This window comes from Tamandua tetradactyla, chromosome 3 (assembly GCF_023851605.1).
Source record: "Tamandua tetradactyla isolate mTamTet1 chromosome 3, mTamTet1.pri, whole genome shotgun sequence".
NCBI classification, from domain to species: domain Eukaryota; kingdom Metazoa; phylum Chordata; class Mammalia; order Pilosa; family Myrmecophagidae; genus Tamandua; species Tamandua tetradactyla.
The window spans coordinates 170,196,861-170,214,424 of NC_135329.1; the positions used below are offsets into that span (position 1 = coordinate 170,196,861).

The window sequence follows — 17,564 nt, forward strand, 5'->3', positions numbered from 1 at the left end:
TCCTGTATGAAGAGAATAAAATGCAGAAAACATAGAAAAAGCCCAGAGCCAACACAGAGGGCAGAGAGATGAAACCAAGAGACACAGACAGGGCGCATGGGTGGTTCAGTGGTAGAACGCTTGCCATTCATGCTGGAGACCCAGGTTTGATTCCTGGACAATGTACCTCTCCCCCCAAAAAAATTTTTTTAAAAAGACAGAGACATTTGGAGATACTAAGTTGAGAGACGAAACCCAAAGTTTTCCCCAGAGAAGCTAAGTGATGATCCACAGACACTTAGCAAGAAAGCCACTGGAATCAGAAGCTGGGAGCAAAGAACTGGGAGCAAGGACCAGAAGATGCCAGCCATGTGCCCCATCAGCTGACAGAGCAGTCCAACTTGCTGGGCCTTTCTTCAGAGGCAAGGTATCTTTGGATGTGTTAATTTGGACACTTTCATGGCCTTAGAGCTTTAAGTTTGTAACCTAATAAATTCCCCTTGTAAAAGCCAACCCATTTCTGGTATAATTCATTCTGACAGCTTTAGCAAACCAAAATACACGTATTTTACTATTTGTTTAGTAGTCTAAGAACTACAAACACAAATTTATTTTTTGTTTCTCTTTTGTTGCTGGATATATATATGGCTTTTAAAGACAGAAGTATAAGTCTCTGCAAAGTAGCTCATTTTTTGAATTGGTCTTTGTCTGAATTTCTTCTCAGCTAACCTACAGTTTTGTATTTTTTTTTTTTTTGTCTTATTGTGCAGGAAAGAGTGCTGAGTACCTCTGAAGACCTGCTTCATGGCTTAGCATCTTGGGAAATTCCCTGGATTTTACTGCTGAAGTCAGTTAACCATTGTTACTTCTTTGAATCCTATATTATAATCAGTTTTCTCCCATTTCACAATGCAAAATAATGACCATTTAAATGATCACATTAAGTATTCTCTTTCAGAAATAACTCCCCTTTTGCCAGGATAGGAAAAAAAATATGCTTTCCTGTTATTTGCACCTGGATCACAATAAAAAATAGACAGTTTCCAAATAGTACATCTTATCAAGGAGCAAATCTGCACTTTTGGCACGGAATAGGAAGTATTCTATTCTGAATGTACAACAGCTCGATTGTGGGAGCTAAACAACTTTTTACTTCAAAAAAGTGTTCCTGAATTGATATGGAATTGTAAGAGCAATGATTATTAGCGGGCTACTTCTATAAACTCACATGTTTAAGTTTTTATTCTTATAATTCACACTTATACTTGTGAAATAAATATAATTATATCCATAGAGGCAGTGTAGTATAGAGGATAGATCACAAGTTTGGAGTTGGACACACTTGGGATTGAATTCCAGCTCGACCAGCTGTGTGATTTGGGATGAGTTACTCAATTTCTCCGGGTCTCAATTTTACCTTATCTTAGAAGGATGTGAGGATTAAATGAAAGAACAGAAACATGTTTAATACCGTACTTGACTCATACTGTTTGGCCAATTAATAATAGATTTATTGTTAGCTACATTTCATTACCATCAAAAAGATAAACTCTAATTGCCTCAAACAAATTGCCAGAAGATAAGATATCTCTACTGATGCATAATTTTTTTTTATCAAAAGCAAGAAACAATTTTCTATGACATTTCAGAAACTTCATGCCATCACTAATTTTTTTTCTGCTTGATTTTTACTGGACAATGCCTTCATTTCAATTGCTTCTGAGATTACTCCATATCACTGTAGAAGCAGGAACACAAAAGGACTTTTTTACATTATTATAAGAATATCAGATTTAGGACATTGAGATAGTACTGACTCAGTTATTACAAACTCTGGGACATATTAGAGAAACCATCTAATTAATCCTTACAAACACCATTTTTTGTGATGATAAACATGTTTCAGAATCACACTTGATATAGTGATTATTATACATTCCTTATACTGGAGCCTAATTTAGAACTCGATGAAATTTTTTACTTAAAAAAAAGTTCAGATAGCATACTAAAAACCTTACTGATTTGTAAATATGATATAAAATAAAGAGATAAACTATTTTTAATCTCATGCTAATCTCTTCAAGTCTGTTTTTTATTTCTTTCTGCATTTTATTCACAGAGCAATATAAATCTGGTCACATGTTTTCCTTTTCTGACACACTGTCTTTCTCTCTTTGGTGTATTGCTGGATTAGGAACCATCTTGAAAGGATGCTTGCTATTGTTTGCACCTATAAAAAGGTTTTGGTTGCTCTTTTTACATTTTTTTAGAGCCACTGGTATCACATTGTGATAGGGCAACTTCAGGGACAATTTTCTTAAAGGAGTAACTTATTTTATATAGCCATAATCCTGAATTGGTATGTATGAATTCATTTTTGTGAAATGAATAAAAGGAAGGAGTTCAAGATGACCCTTTCTGTAGGTAAGCAATAATCATTAATGTTTTATTTGCTTAGGATAAGACACAGCTGGAGCTATTCTGTATCTAGCCCAACATATTTAAGCTGGTCCCTTCTATCCTGACCACCAAAACTTACCCCTTACCTGAAGATTAATTTTAGATAATTAAGAATGAATTTAAAAAGCCCACATGCACATAAATGGTAATGTTTGAAATTCCTAATTAACTTCTAACATCTAGAGATCAGAGACTCAGAGCATCAGAGGCACTCTCTGTTATGCACTTTGAAGAAGGAAGCTGACATGAATTCTACAGCATCAAGGAATGAGTTCTGCCAACCACCTGAGGGACCTTGGAGGTAGAGTCTTTCTAGTTGAACCTCCAGATGAGAGCACAGCCCATCCAATACCTTGCTTTCAGCCTGTAAATCCCTGGGCAGAAGACCCAGGAAGTTGTGCCTGGACTCTTGACCAATGGAAATGAAAATAGTAAATGTGTGTGGGTATTTTTAGTTATCTGTGGCTTATGGTTATTTGTTATATAGCAATAGAAAACTATAAAGGTCTTAAAACCTGTGTTCTTAAAATTGTCTAAGAAAATCATCATAATTTGATAAGTATGATATAGTAGAATAACCTATCAAGAGCAGGCAGTGTGGCAAAGCTGGGCGTGAACAGCTGTCCTTTTATTCTTCTCCATTTCTGAGCAGAGAAAGAGGAACTCTGAATGTCTCTGCAGCCTCGGCAGTATCTTTGCAGATATGGTAGGATCTTTTCTAGTAAATTCACAAGCTAGGCTCTCCTTTCCCTAGACGCAGTTCTCAGCACAGCAAGGGAAGGACTGGACAATCTTTTTGATCCTCTTCAGTCATAAGACGTAACCACCATAACTGACCCACAAGCGAAGACTATCACTGCTTCCTAAATTACATCTGGTTTTATAACAACTGGTTAACAGAACAGAATAGCACTTTCCTTCTGAATAAACTGAACAGCTCCTCTGGAAAATGTTTCCTGAGGATGGAGAAAGCATTTATGTGGAGGGGGAAAACTGCAGAAAAATTCAGTGATTTTTCCAGGGTTACAGCTGAGTCAGTGGCCAAACCAAGAAAAGAACCTTGACTTTGGGTCTCGTAGGGGGAAATCCAACATTAAACTGAAAGCAGGGAGGCAAATGTTCATTTGCTCTATTCTTCAACTTCAGGAAGCATAAGTGCTAATTTCAATCAACCCCTGACTGTGAAGTGCTTATCCTCAGCATCCTACCAGATTACATGCATTTTGAGAATAGGTATTAGGAAAATGGAGCTTCGGATATTTTTTGCATGAACGGCTCTATCGTAATATGCTATAACTCTGGGGCAAAATGATTCAGGTTGGGTCAGTTCAGAAAACTCTGGGAGATACCAGGGGATTTTAGGTGATCAAACTCTCTAGTTCAATCCTGGGTTTACCAGAAAACAGAGATATTCAAAGGGGTACTTTGGTGTGTATCCAAATCACCCAAGGAGGTTGCTCATAATTGAGATTACTGGCTACACCCCCCGAGATAGTACCGTGGGTTGTTTGGAGTGGGCCTGGGGATCAGCATTTGAACAATCATTCCAAATGACCCTGGTTTAGCTGGTCTCCACACTGGAAATATATCAAGTAGTTTAGAAATAAGATACCTACACGGAATATCTGCACTAGTATTTTGTGAGTTTGCAAAAATTTTGACGCTCCCTATAAACAAGACAACATTGCTAACAAGGAAATTGAGGAATAGTGTGGTTAAATAGATTGCCCAATATTTACCATCAACTTACTGTATGAGCCAAGAACAGAAAAAAAAAGAAAAGAAAGCAAAACAAAACACAACTCCCTGAGGTTTTTCGCACCCCCTCCCCCACCCATTCCAAGTCCTAAGAAGACTCTACCAGAAAATAACAGAAGGGCCCTTGGTCTATATTTATGTTGGCAGCAAAAGCGCATCCAGCTATTCAGTCTCAATAAAGGAACATTTTTCAAATCTTTCAAAGGCAGCCACACTAAAGCTATAATGAGTTTACCTCATTTTAATCTATGCAGCCAGAACCTTTCAAGGAGGGCAGGTCTGAACCCGTCTTTGGGATGTTCTGCTGGCATCAATAAAAAGAAGATTTAAAAACTCTCCACGCATCTGTTCTGATTGAATAGCTGTCTTGGTGCTTTCTTAGACTCTTCAAATGTTAATCAAGAGGTCACATGCTAACTTTCTCTTGTTCCCTAAAGATGGAAAGTTAATGATCTCAATTCAGTAAGCCAGATTTATCAAAATTACAGCTAAGTGTTCATAGATGCTCACTGATTAATGTGTTTGTGTGTGTATGAATATACTTATCTATTCATTTTATTCCCCATTTTCCCAGAAGTGATCTTTGGTTGCTGGTAAGACACAAAGAAAAACAAAAAATTACTCTCAGGATAAGAAAAAAAAAAGAGAAGGAAAAAACTATGGGCCTCACTTTATCTAGCAGCTATATTCCTAGAAATAAAAATCATTTTTTTACTTGCATTATAATTTAGAAAGCGTTTTGCCAACAACTGTCATGTTCAATTTGCAGTGGTGCCTAACCCTTCCGATTTCCACTTCCTTACTCCCACATTCCTACTTCCTCATCAAGCAATTGATCAATCAACAACAAACAATTAAAGCACTCTGGAGAAGTCCTAAGGAATCTTGGAATTTTTCACTTTTTTATGTCAAGATTTCTCTGGAAATGAAATTAGATAAATGACCTAATTTGCTTGCTAAATCCAACTTTTACATATCTTTTATATATATCCTTCCTTCCCCGCAAGGAAGCCAGGTGCCTGCAGTTCTAGCAGACACAGACTGGAGGAAGGAGCAGGGCTGGCCTGTACCTGGACTGTAGGTAAGTCTGGCTTCCCTTGGGTCTACATGCCTTCTGGTGCTTCCTCTAGCTCTTCTCTCCTCCTCTGGCTCATCCAGGGACCCCTAATTCAGGGCCCAGAGCTGGTTTCTGACAGCACCCAGGGCTGGGTCCAGGTAGCACCAAGGCCCTTTCACTTGGAACCTCTTTTATCATTTCTTCCCCCACAGATCATATTTTGAAAGCTTGTTCCCATACAAATCGCCCTGACGAATAAAAATTAATTTTTCCATTTGTATTACATTCCATATCTTCCTTTATTCACTGAGCACACAACTGCACACTGAGCTTTCCCCTGGTACATGAACATGAAAAGTCTGGTCTCTGCACTCAAGGAGCTTACACTCTAGCAGCAAACTACACAGGCTGATGGGACCTCCTCAGAGGCTGTGTAGCCTGGGCACTGGGGTGGACCAGTGGGGCTGAAATCCAGCCCACTGTTGGCTCTGCTAGACAAAGGATGAGACCTGGCTCAGGGGTGCATTGCCCCGAAGTCTGTGAGACACCTTTGTCTGCTTAATTTGAAAGACACTATACACCATTAAGTGGCCCAGCACTTGAGCAATTGTAATACAGTGAGTTACAAGTCTGTTCAGCAGAGTCTGGGAAGCTTTACAGAGGACAGGATTTGTGTCCAGGCTTGGGGTTTGTGTAGGTGTGTGGGACTTTTCTGATCAACAACAAGGAGAAGGATGTTCCCAGGGAACTACCCGGAAGTGGCAGGAAGCATTGCATCATCAGGAAACCTGAGAGGTACAAGGGCAGGAGTGACAGGAGCCAAGGTGGACCTTAAGCTGGACAGGGAAACAGGGCCACATCAGAATGCAAGGTGTGTTCCAGGCAAACACCTTTTCCATTTATTCCATGGATGAAAGGGAGTTAGTGACTGGATGTGAGCAGGAATATGGGAGACAGGTAGTAGATAGATAATGAATTCAGACTTGTAATCACTGTGTGAGAATCAAAGTTACCAATCACATGGAGGTGATAAAATTCAATTATAGTAATCCAGTGATTGTCTTGTTAGCCTAGGTAGCATCATTAACACAAATAAAGGTAACATTTCTCTAAGCATTTTTTTTTTTTTTTGCAAGGACAGGCAGCGGGAAACTCACCTGGGTCTCTGGCATGGCAGGCGAGAACTCCGCCTGCTGAGCTACCGTGGCCCACCCTGTAAGGATTTTTTAAAAATCCATAATTTCTCTTAGAACTCCATTAATGCCTTCTTAGGCCATGAAGTTTAGAGTAGGAATTCTTTCTAAGATAAGGTCATAAATATCTGTTAACCTATGGGTGGCACCAGCAGGTGTTCAATAAATGTGAATCACAGAAAAGGAATTCCATGGTAATTACTACCCCAACCACTCATTTGTCATATACCATGAGGTTGGTTATCTGTTCATGTAAATATCTATTATTTCCCTTGCTGTTTTAAGGCCCACATGGACAGAGACCCATTTATATCTCTTAGAAGGTTTTGTACATAATGAATGCACAATGATATCTCCCAAGCTAGTTAGAAGAGTTAGATCCATTAACTAATATCTTATTCCAAAGTCTCATTAGGTCACCTTCGTTAAAATGCAGCTGGATCTAAAACTGCAGTATAGATTGTTTCCATAGGGAATAGCTAGAAAATGAAAATTTCCAAACTATGTTTTATAAGTAGGCAACTGCTTCACCTATGGATGGATCTAGGGAGAAATGAAGGGTACATACATTTTTTGGGGGGGGTGGGGTGCATGGTCCAGGAATTGAACCCAGGTCTCCCACATGAAAGGTGGGCATTCTAACCACTAAACTACCTGTGCACCCCATACTTTTTAAATGTAAGAATTTAATCCAATAGAAGAAAATCCAGTAAGGAACATTTCGAGGATGAGAACTCTTGGAAGTCCAAACAAAATATAAATCTCCTGGGGTGAATGTACCACATCTCTTGAACACTTAAAAATTGTAAAATACTATTCCAGCCTCTAAGCTTAGATATTAGGAATAATAGTGATAATGGCTAAATTTATTGATGATTTGCTAGGCCTCATTTTAAGCACTTTCTATGTATTATTTAATCTTCAAAAACAACTCTGTAATGTAATTACTGGTAGTTATCCCAATTTTTCAGATGAGAATATAAAGGTAAAAAAGTGATTCTGGAACATCTTGTCTGGAGTAGTCCAGAGTCATTCCTTACATTTAATAGTTCCCTAAAAAGAATATAGAATACCTTCTGTGTGCCAACACTAGGGGCAAAGACATGTTTAATTCAAACAAGGTTCCTGCTTTCACCAGGTTATATTCTAGGGGAGGAGATGAGCAATTTACAAGTAAACAATGCATGATGGATTGGGGTACTGGGGTACATCCTATGAAGGAAATGAGCTGTGACAGAATGATGGGCATGGGGGTGGGGGAGGGACAAAAGCCTGGCACAACTTGCTGAAGAGATGGCACCTGACCTGAGTCTTAGGGGATGAGACAAAGACAACCACATGAAGAACCTATGGAAAAGAGTTCTGAACAGCAAGTTCCAGAGTCTTGAGGTGTAACCAAGTGTAGCATGTTTGATGAAAAGCAAGAAGGCTGGAGTTTTGCGTTGGCCAGGGTTGAGTATATGTGTTGAGCTTAGAGAGGTGGGCCAGACTGGGTCACTTAGCCTGTAGTCCTTGGTAAGAAGTTTGGAGTTTATTCTAAGCCATTGGAGGGTGTTAGCCAGGATAGGGCCATCTTACGATTGTAGAAGATTCAGTTGCTCAACACAGAATGAATTATAAGGTGTATGAAATAGGAGCAGGGAGTTTAGCCAGCAGTAGACCAGGTGAAAGATGATGGTAGAAAGAGATGAAAACCAACTAATTTTTCATTCTTGGAGCCAAGGAAAGAGGGATAAACCATTCTTTAATGATTGGGATATCTCCCACCTACAAATACATGCTTTAAAATACAACTGTTAAAATATCTCTTAAGAAGCGTTAGTTGGTTTGACTTGGACTAGCCTATCCTATGTTGCCAGCAGCAATTAAACCTCCTCTCAACTCATTAAAGAATTACAAATTCTTTTAATAGCTTTTTTTCATATTAGTTACTAAAGAGCTCCTTTGTAGACAATCTGTTTTCATGATAAATCTACCCACCTTGCAAAGTAAAAATCCATCCAAAGAGGATACTATATTTAGGGGTTTTTACTACAGTAATAGTGTAAGTCACCACTAGCATATTTTTGTTAGCTAATTTGATGGTAGAATAAAGTGAAAATATAAATATCAGTGTTAAATAATGAGCGGGAGGGAAGAGAATAGAAGAGTTAAAGAGGACCAGAGATTAAATTATGGGGTGGACTATTTTCAGAAAATCTTCGACTAATCCCTTCCCAAACCAAATACCACCTCAGCCGACTAGCAGGTGATGAGGAATTGGGAAGACCAATCAGGAAAGTCTCAAGGCAAATATAGAAAAGAGTGACACCAAGGAGTCTTTTCTGTACCATCCCTCGTTTTGCATTTTTTAAAAAAATTATGGAAGATGATATTAAATCACAGGACTCCTCGGTTATTTTTTATTTGCTAACTGATGATTTAGTTTGCTGGTAGACAGTGTTCTTTGTACCAGAGGGGGAAAACCTGAATAATTCATGATATAGTAGAGCAATATTCTAAGACATGGAAAGATGTTCATGATATTGTAATATGTGGAAAGCAAAAAAGCAGGGTATAAACAGTATAGGCAGTATAATTCTATTTTTGTTTTTAAAAATTGTGTATATTTGCGTGTATGAAATGACTGGAAGCATACACACCAAGATATTAACAGAGGTTAATTTAGAATTGGACTTGTGACTGATATATGTATATATTTTTAACTTCTTAGAACTTTCGTAAAAAGATATTTTTCGTTTCATAATAAGAATAAAAAGCAAGGTTTAAAAGGGAAAAAAGTCATTTTAAAAAATAACTTTTATCTTTTTAAGTTCTATTCCATTGAAAAAATAGAGGCATATTTCATAACTACTTCTTATATCTTATTTCTTAATTTTGATCAGCATTTCACTCATAATAATCTCCAGACAGTCATTTTCAAAAATTAGTGTCTCCCCACTGCACTCCTCTTCCCCACCATCTGGCAAAAGACCAAGGCTCCACCATCTCCATGGCAGCTCTCCAACTCTTCTGTCCCATCATGCTATTTGGCAAGAACCTCAGAGATGAACACAGAAACTCTACACCAGGCTGGGAGAGAGGATCAGCCCTGCATTTTCCAGGCGGGCATGCTAGCAGCCTGGTTTTCAGAATGTTTCCATAAAGCGAATTCACCCTCTCATAAAATCCATCCAGCACAGAGGGACAGGAAATCTTCTACAGAAATGCAAATTACAGGGCTAACCACCAACCATGAAGCAGAAGAAGCACTAGAAGTTTCCATGGAGACAGCCATCTGCCTCCATCATTATTTATCATCTGGTTCTCTAGTTACAGGATTACCACAAAAGAGGTAAAAAAGAGCCATGGACTCAATTTGAACCGGCTTCAGAAACAATCATATACACTTTAATATACTTCTTGGCCCACAGTTTGAGCAGTGTTATCCCCTGGCATCACAAAATTAGGATAGGAAATCTAAGAAAAGAATGAGACTCACATTTGCTTCCGTGAAAGGTTGAAAGGCCCTCAATCACACACGTCCAGAAAGACTAAGATGCCCTCCTTCATTGCTCCTGTTTGCCAGGACTGCTTGTTTTCATCCTTACGGCCCTGCCAGCACTCCTGCTGGGTACAGTCTCTCATGTCTGACACAAGATGATGCCAGACTTCTTGGAGGATAATTATTTTTAAGTAAAATGAGCATCCATTTTTTTGGAGTATGTATAATGCCAAATTTTAAATGTTAAATACCATCTCACTGAAAAGAAAAAGAAATAATTGCGTCTGAGGCCGACCTTGAGAGAGACCAGCGCTTCAGTTCTGCAACATAGACCTATCAGGAGATACCAAGAAAATGATTTCAGTATCTCTCTTCTGATGATAACAGCGACGGACTTGGTAATTTAAAATCTCTTCAGAACAGAATCAATCTCATAGATCGTTTTTATACCTAAGTAACAACTCAGATTTCATAAAGGGTGATGATGATGTCAGTGAAGAAATCACTTCCGATAAAATCATACTGTCTCCTCTGAAGTTCTTTTTATTTTTTCCCCCAAATGTACCATTATGTGTAACATATTTTAATAGTTACAGCAGGATGTTAGCTTACAGAAGATTTAGGATAAAAGGTTAAAAAGAGCAAAGAAAACTTATTGTCCTGGGGAATTTCATATATATTACCCCACTCAATTACCACAAATACTCTTTGAGCCTGGCATCATGGCTTTCTTATTTCTACTTTATAAACACGGATCTAGGGTTTTGCTGAGTATCATTCCAATATGTCATATGGCTTAGATGTGCACCCATACCTCTTAGTTAGGTCATAAAATTTGTCTATAACGCCAAAGTAGAATAGCCAAGTAGCTTTCTCCTCTCCTCAGACCCCCAAAATTTAGGCCTTGTTATAAAAAGAGTATGAAAATAGGCTGCTTATTCTATGTGTCTCATGCCATTTCATTTGTGCTATTTTATAGTCTGGGTAAAACTAGGAATCTAGAAGTAGCTTGAGGTCATAATGAAGAGAGGAAGAAATAGCAATGCCTCTTACCCAACTGTGTGTGTGCAATGGTCTGAGGGACACCACAACTTACAATGCGTCAGCACTCGAACTTCCTGGAGTTCCCGGGGGAAGTAGAAATGTGAATCATGCCAACCACTAAGATCCTTCATCTACCTACCTTCTGGGGCTATTTCTCGCTTAACCAGACCTAATGCACTACCTTCTCCCTAGCAGTTTACAGATAAGGAACCTAAGGCCTAGAGGTCAAGTGACTCTCATGGCCAAGAGTCAGCTGGTGGCAGAGGCAGGAGAATGCAGGTTCACCAGCTTCCACCCCTACACTCTTTCCAGTGCACGCCTGCCTGTCTGATATCTACTACAGATGACGGGGATCAAAATCATAATGACATTCACCATTTATATGATGTCTACTCGAGGCTGGGGCCTGTAGTAAGTGTTTTTCATGAATGAATTACAAACCTACAAGGTAGATGAGGAAACAGAGGCTCAGAGAGACTAAGTAACTTCTCCAAGGCCCTACTGCAGGTAAGTAATAGAGTAGGGATTGAGCCCAGGTCTCTCTGAAGCTTAAGATCAGGTGTAGAGAAAATAACAGTGATTAAATATGAAAAACTGTAATATCTGCTTATCGTTATAGTTTATCCCAGCCCCTTCAGTGGCTTTACAGAAAGAGAATTCAACAGAAAGGTGACACAATTCACCTGTACTTTCCTGCTTTCACAATGCTAGTCCTTGACAGTTGCTCAAAATGGGTGAAAGGCCTTACTTAGATAATCTAAATTTATTTTCGAGATACAAATATGTTTAAGTGGGGTGGATCCCAAGCATTATTAAAGTATAATGTGACACACAAGTAGAGAAATAAAATAAATACTTTAGATATTGAAACTACAGTCTCCCAAATTTGGAACATGATACTTTTGTTCCTTCGGACATCAAGTATGTTAGGGTAATAGTTGTTTGCGTGTGGTTTCTCTGTTCACAGATTGTGATGCATTCTTGAGGAGGGGCAGGGGAGCCCTGAGTCTGTATTATTTACCATTCACTGCTGTCAGCATTTGTTTGTTGTGCCCTTTTTTTTTATTTACCTTGTGCTGGTTTGAAACTGTTATGTACCCCAGAAATACCATGTTCTTTCAATCCAACCTTGTTGGGGCGGACCTATTGTTTGGTCAGGCCCTTTGATGAAGTTTTTTCCATAGAGATGTGACCCCACGCATTCAGGGTGGGCCTTAATCTGTTTACTGGAGTCTTCAAAGATGGAGACTCTTTGGAGAAAGCACGGATGTTTGGAGATAGAAAATGCCCTGGGGAGATGCTAAACTAAGAGATGAAATATGGAGTTTGCCCCAAGAAGTGAAGAGAGGACCCACAGATGCTAGGAGAAGGAAAATGCCCCAGGAGAATCCAGAAGGACCCACAGGAACTGAGAGACATCTTGAAACCAAGCCAGGAGAGAAGGACAGAGACGAAGTCATGTGCCTTCCCACGTTATAGAGAAACCTCAGATGCAATTGGCCTTTCTTGAGTGAATGTTCCTCTTGTTGATGCCTTAATTTGGACATTTTCATGGCCTAAGAACTATAAATTTGTAACCTCATAAATCCCCCTTGTAAAAGCCAATCATATTTCTGGAATATTGCATTCCAGTAGTTTTAGCAAACTGAAACACACCTGTTGATGCTAAGAATATGATTTTTAAGAAGTGGAATCTTGCAAATGCTAAGAAGGAAGCCTTGACAATAGCTCAGTCAGATTCACCTGTACTTACAGAAACTGAGGATGACATCTTGGGATACCTAATATCACTTGGGCAGATCATTTAACCTTTCCCTTTTGCACATTTTTATTAGTAAAACAAGAGGACTTTACCTCAAAAAATTCTACAGTATTACTGCTGATAGGATAAAGGAATGCTAACAGGATAAAGAAATTCTAAAATAAACTTTTTTCCCTTCCTTTTTTGTTCATTCTCTTCCTTTTCTTTTGCTCCAGCTCCAGTTCTCTCCTTTCAATCTCAAAAATGTCTTTCGTCACAAATACTACCTTACATTTATTATCTTAGCAGTAAATTGATTTTCTTTTACTACAAGGAAATGTAAGATCTGAATATGAATGAGATACAATGCAGAGAGTGTTAACATGGAAAGAAACATGTAAGACACAGGCAAAAGAGGTGTAGAACATATTTAAGTGAGTCATATTCTTTAGAAATCACAGTGGTACTTCTTAGTGAAGAATTAATTTATTAATATAAATCTGAAACTTGAGCTTCTGGTAGAGCCATAATCATAAGAAGCCAAGGTATGGTGACCAAGGTTACTTAATCAATGTAAGCAAATGTTTCCCTTTGGTTACATTTTGTGCTTTAAGATAGAGAAAATGACTTGTGCGACTAGGGAGATCCTATTTTTTCTTCATTTAGAAAGGTCATCAGAAATAAATCCACTCTAAAAGCTTTTTCCAGTCTCCCAAACTTTTAGCATAAAAACACTTATTAATGAATGTGCTGGTTTGAAAGGATGTATGGACCCTAGAAAAGCCATATTTTAATCCTAATCCTATTTTGGAAAGGCAGCCATTTCTTCTAATCCCTATTCAGTACTGTATGTTTGAAACTGTAATTAGATCATCTCCTTGGAGATGTGATTTAATCAAGAGTGGTTGTTAAACTGGATTAGGTAGAGGTGTGTCTCCATCCATTCGGGGGGGGGGTCTTGATTAGTTTACTGGAATCCTATAAAAGAGGACGACAAGAGAGAAAACCAGGAGATTCTGAGAGAGCAGAATGACATAGCCATGACAAGCAGAGAACCCACCAGCCAGCGACCTTTGGAGATGAAGAAGGACATGCCTCCTGGGAAGTGTCACGAAAGGAAGCCAGGAGAGAAAGCTAGCAGATGACACCATGTATGCCACGTGCTTTTCCAGATGAGAGAGAAACCCTGACCCTGTTCGCCATGTGCCCGCTCACTTGAGAGAGAGAGACCCTGAACTTCAGCGGCCTTCTTGAACCAAGGTAGCTTTCCATGGATGCCTTAGATTGGGCATTTCCATAGACGTATTTTAATTGGGACATTTTCTCAGCCTTAGATCTGTAAACAAACAATTTATTAAATTCCCCTTTTAAAAGCCATCCTGTTCTTGGTATATTGCATTCTGGCAGCTAGCAAACTAGAATAATCAATATATATATATAAGTCAAATCTCACTTTAGTGATATTAAATAACTGTGGCTTTCTATTTTACCTGGGAAGAGCAGTGATTTTCCCCCATTTCTCCACACAGAATCTTCTTGGGCCGTTGCTCCCTCGGAGAGAAGCAAATCCTTCATAGGGAATGCTGGACGTGCCTGTGACAAACTAGCAACCCGAGAAAACTGAAGTCAGAGACCTGCAGCCAGGAAAGGCATCACATCGTTCATGTGCAGAGCTCTCAAAGAATAATAGCATGCTATTCGCTGATGGAAAAGTTTGGCAGGTGAAACTTTATAGGTATGGAATAATCATAATACAAGGAATCTGACAAACAGCTAGAGAAGAATGTGGAAAAAGGATAGCACATTATAAAAGGGAAGGAGGTGAGGGGAGTTTATAGAAGATAAAGCACACTGTGATGCTGATGAGCTCAGAACCCCAGCCCAGGCACATTTCCTTTCATAGATGAATAAAGTGGGTTCCAATTAATCTAAGTCTACTTAACAAGTAAGTCTCTGATCAACTTAAGGTGAACAAAATAGAATTTCTGGGCTTCCAAATGTGAGTACCAATCCCTTGATCTGAAAGAGCTAAGGCTCCAGAGGTCTCCTCTCATCTGATATTTTTTTAGCTGCCAACCTTCCAGCAATTGCTCCGGGTGACCACAAAATACCACAAGAAAATAACGAGCTAGTTTTCCCAGATGTCTTCTTATTTCATTGTTATCTTAAGATTGTGGAAAGTTACATGGAGGAAAAGAAAGGGCACTTTACTAAGGGTCTGGATCACTTCCACTTCTATAAGAGCATGAATGAAGCTCATGGTTATCTGCTGCTGGGGTTGCAGAACCCCCTGGGGTCTCTTGATGAAGGGGCCAAGTGGCCCTGCAGGCAGATGTTGCTCCTGGGATTCTTGGACTAGAGGTGACAATTCCTCACAACTCTAATGAAATGATTTGGCTTGACTGAGGATGTTCTGCACAATGATAGAGCCACACAATCCGGCCACCAGAAGAGTTGGAAAACAGTGTATCCTGCATATCCTGATAAGCATGGTATGCATTTATTGCATATGCACAGTAATCATATCAACAATACAATGCCAGCAATAATTATATTAATGCTTAAAAATGAAATAATGGCATCTTACCTGTAACAACCTTAGTCGTTGTTCATTGTTGAATCTTTCCACTGCAGCCCAGAACCACCGAATTACGATATGATTGTCATGGTATCCTATCAAACCAATCATGGAAGTCCATATTATTTGACTCTTCCATCTTAAGCCACACAGGTACATGACAAAAGACACCCAGACATAAATCACCACCTTGGATTATTTAAAGGTTGTCCGTAACTTAAGGCTAAAGAATAACACTGTAAATATGATCATGAGTGTCACAAGTCAGACAAAGAAAACACTGAATGAAATCAAAAGGTCTTCCTTTTAGTGGCTGCCAAGTGAAACTGGTGGGGAAAACAACACATGAGTATTTTTAACCAAATCAATTCTGAAAAATAAAATATCACTCTTACCAGAAATGCTTAAATCTTTCCATTGTCCATTTAAGAACTACTTTTGAGTACTATAATGCCAAGCTCTGTACTAAGCTTGGGTAAACAAAATGGGAAAGAAAAGAGACCCTCACAGGGCTTCTGGTACAGAAGAGGAGAGACACACTAATCAAGTAATAATAAAAATAAATACATAATAGCATGCTGTTTTAAAAGGTGCACATAATGCTCATATCTTAAAATAAAATTGCTTTCTCATTTATTTATTAAAAAAAAGAGAAGAGTGGCTTTGGTGCCTCCATCCAATAAATCCCCCAAAATCATCAACCTAAATGTTACGTGTATCCTAGACTTGAGAAGATTTTAATAAAATGTCAGGAATATCATGCTACATGTGGATTAAGGCAGTGGTCATAGATTCGAAAACCTTTCAGTGAACTAAAATCAAGTTCAGAGAGAAGGCTGACCAGGAGTAAGGTACACTTAGTGATTCAAACATATAAATGGAAATATTCAATATATGCAAAAAGCTACTCTGATTCTGAGTCAGCAGAAATAAGTTCAAAATAGAAGTGAGCAGAAATCAAAATTACTTTAATCTGAATATTTCCGCACATTTTTCAGTGGTTATAGGATTTGGTGGCCATCTCACCTGGTGGTTTGCCATTTGGCCAGTGATCTCCTTTGGGGAAGAAATGCACCCACATGAAGGATAAGCAAAACTGGACATAGAGACCTATTGGTCTACGCCCTGCCTTTGGTAAAGAGTCGCTATTTGGCACTGAGCAAATAGTTTTCTCATCTATAAAATAATTTCATTCATTCCTTATTGCTTTAAAGTTTTTTGATCTTATGAATCAGTCCTTTTCTGCTTTGCCTTTGCTGTTTGTGCCAAACTTTTTACAGGAGGGAAGGGCAAATGTGCCTCTATTCTACAAACAGCTGCCGCAAGAACATATGGCAAGTGGCAGCACAGCAGCTTCTTCATTCAGTGCCAACTACATGGGAATAAACATGGCAGCTGAGTAGCTTACCCTTTTCCTGTCCCCCGCCCCCCACACAATACTCTCTTCTCAAGGATTTCACTTGGTAAGATTTACAATAAACTTAGAAAATGAGTACTTGATTAGTCATATACAATAAATAAACATTTATATTGTTTAAATGGAAAAATGACTGATTTGATTAAACATACTGCTATTAGAGTCTTTTTGGGGAAGGAATGAGATAATGGTATTCATGGTACGATGTAAGTTATATAGCATGTTGGAGAAACTGTTTTCTAGATAGTAAAAATAGTTTGGTTAACTAAGTTATAATAATCAAAGCCAAATACAGATTATACATGGGGTCAGTTGGAAAAGGCTTATTGAAGCAATTGGATTTAGGAAACAGCAGCAAGAGAAATGGCAGTTTAATACTGCCTTTCCAAGAGAATGGGAGAGGAGAAAGACCAGCTTATGGTAGCAATGATGAGCTAGAAGACCAAGCAATGTCAAAAGGAGAAGTAATAAAGCAAATGTTAAGGCATATATCACTCCAAACTTTTAAATCTGTTTTCTATCTGTTTTAACTTACAGATAACTGGAGAATTGTTCATTTCTCAATTTACTTTGTTAAGTAACTGATTCAATGACTTAAAGGTTGCATTTTCCACTCTCTGGGTTCAGAATTACTGCTAATTTCTTAAATTTTGAGGAAAAAAACCCAACAACTGATATTTGTCATGAATTCTGAAGACTTTCTAATGTTGTAATGAACTTCAGAACACATACTGTTTCTTTACTTAACATTATTGGATAAAACTTCAACTCTGGGCTATCATCAGATTCCTTCCCCAAAGGGTATTGATTCAACAACTGAATTTCAATGGTTTGGTCCCAGTTACTAACTGAA

At 38.6% G+C, this 17,564-nt stretch overlaps 1 protein-coding gene across 5 annotated transcripts in view; it reads right to left on the reverse strand.

Moving 5' to 3' along the window:
• HECW2 (HECT, C2 and WW domain containing E3 ubiquitin protein ligase 2) overlaps positions 1-17,564 on the reverse strand; it is a 405,018-nt gene that overhangs the window by 4,722 nt on the left and 382,732 nt on the right. For all 5 annotated transcript variants that reach the window (XM_077154518.1, XM_077154517.1, XM_077154520.1 and 2 more), the window contains 2 exons: positions 15,304-15,389; positions 14,207-14,319 (listed from right to left, as the gene is read on the reverse strand). In XM_077154518.1, coding sequence (XP_077010633.1) covers positions 14,207-14,319; positions 15,304-15,389 — 199 coding nt within the window. The remainder of the gene's footprint in view (positions 1-14,206; positions 14,320-15,303; positions 15,390-17,564) is intronic.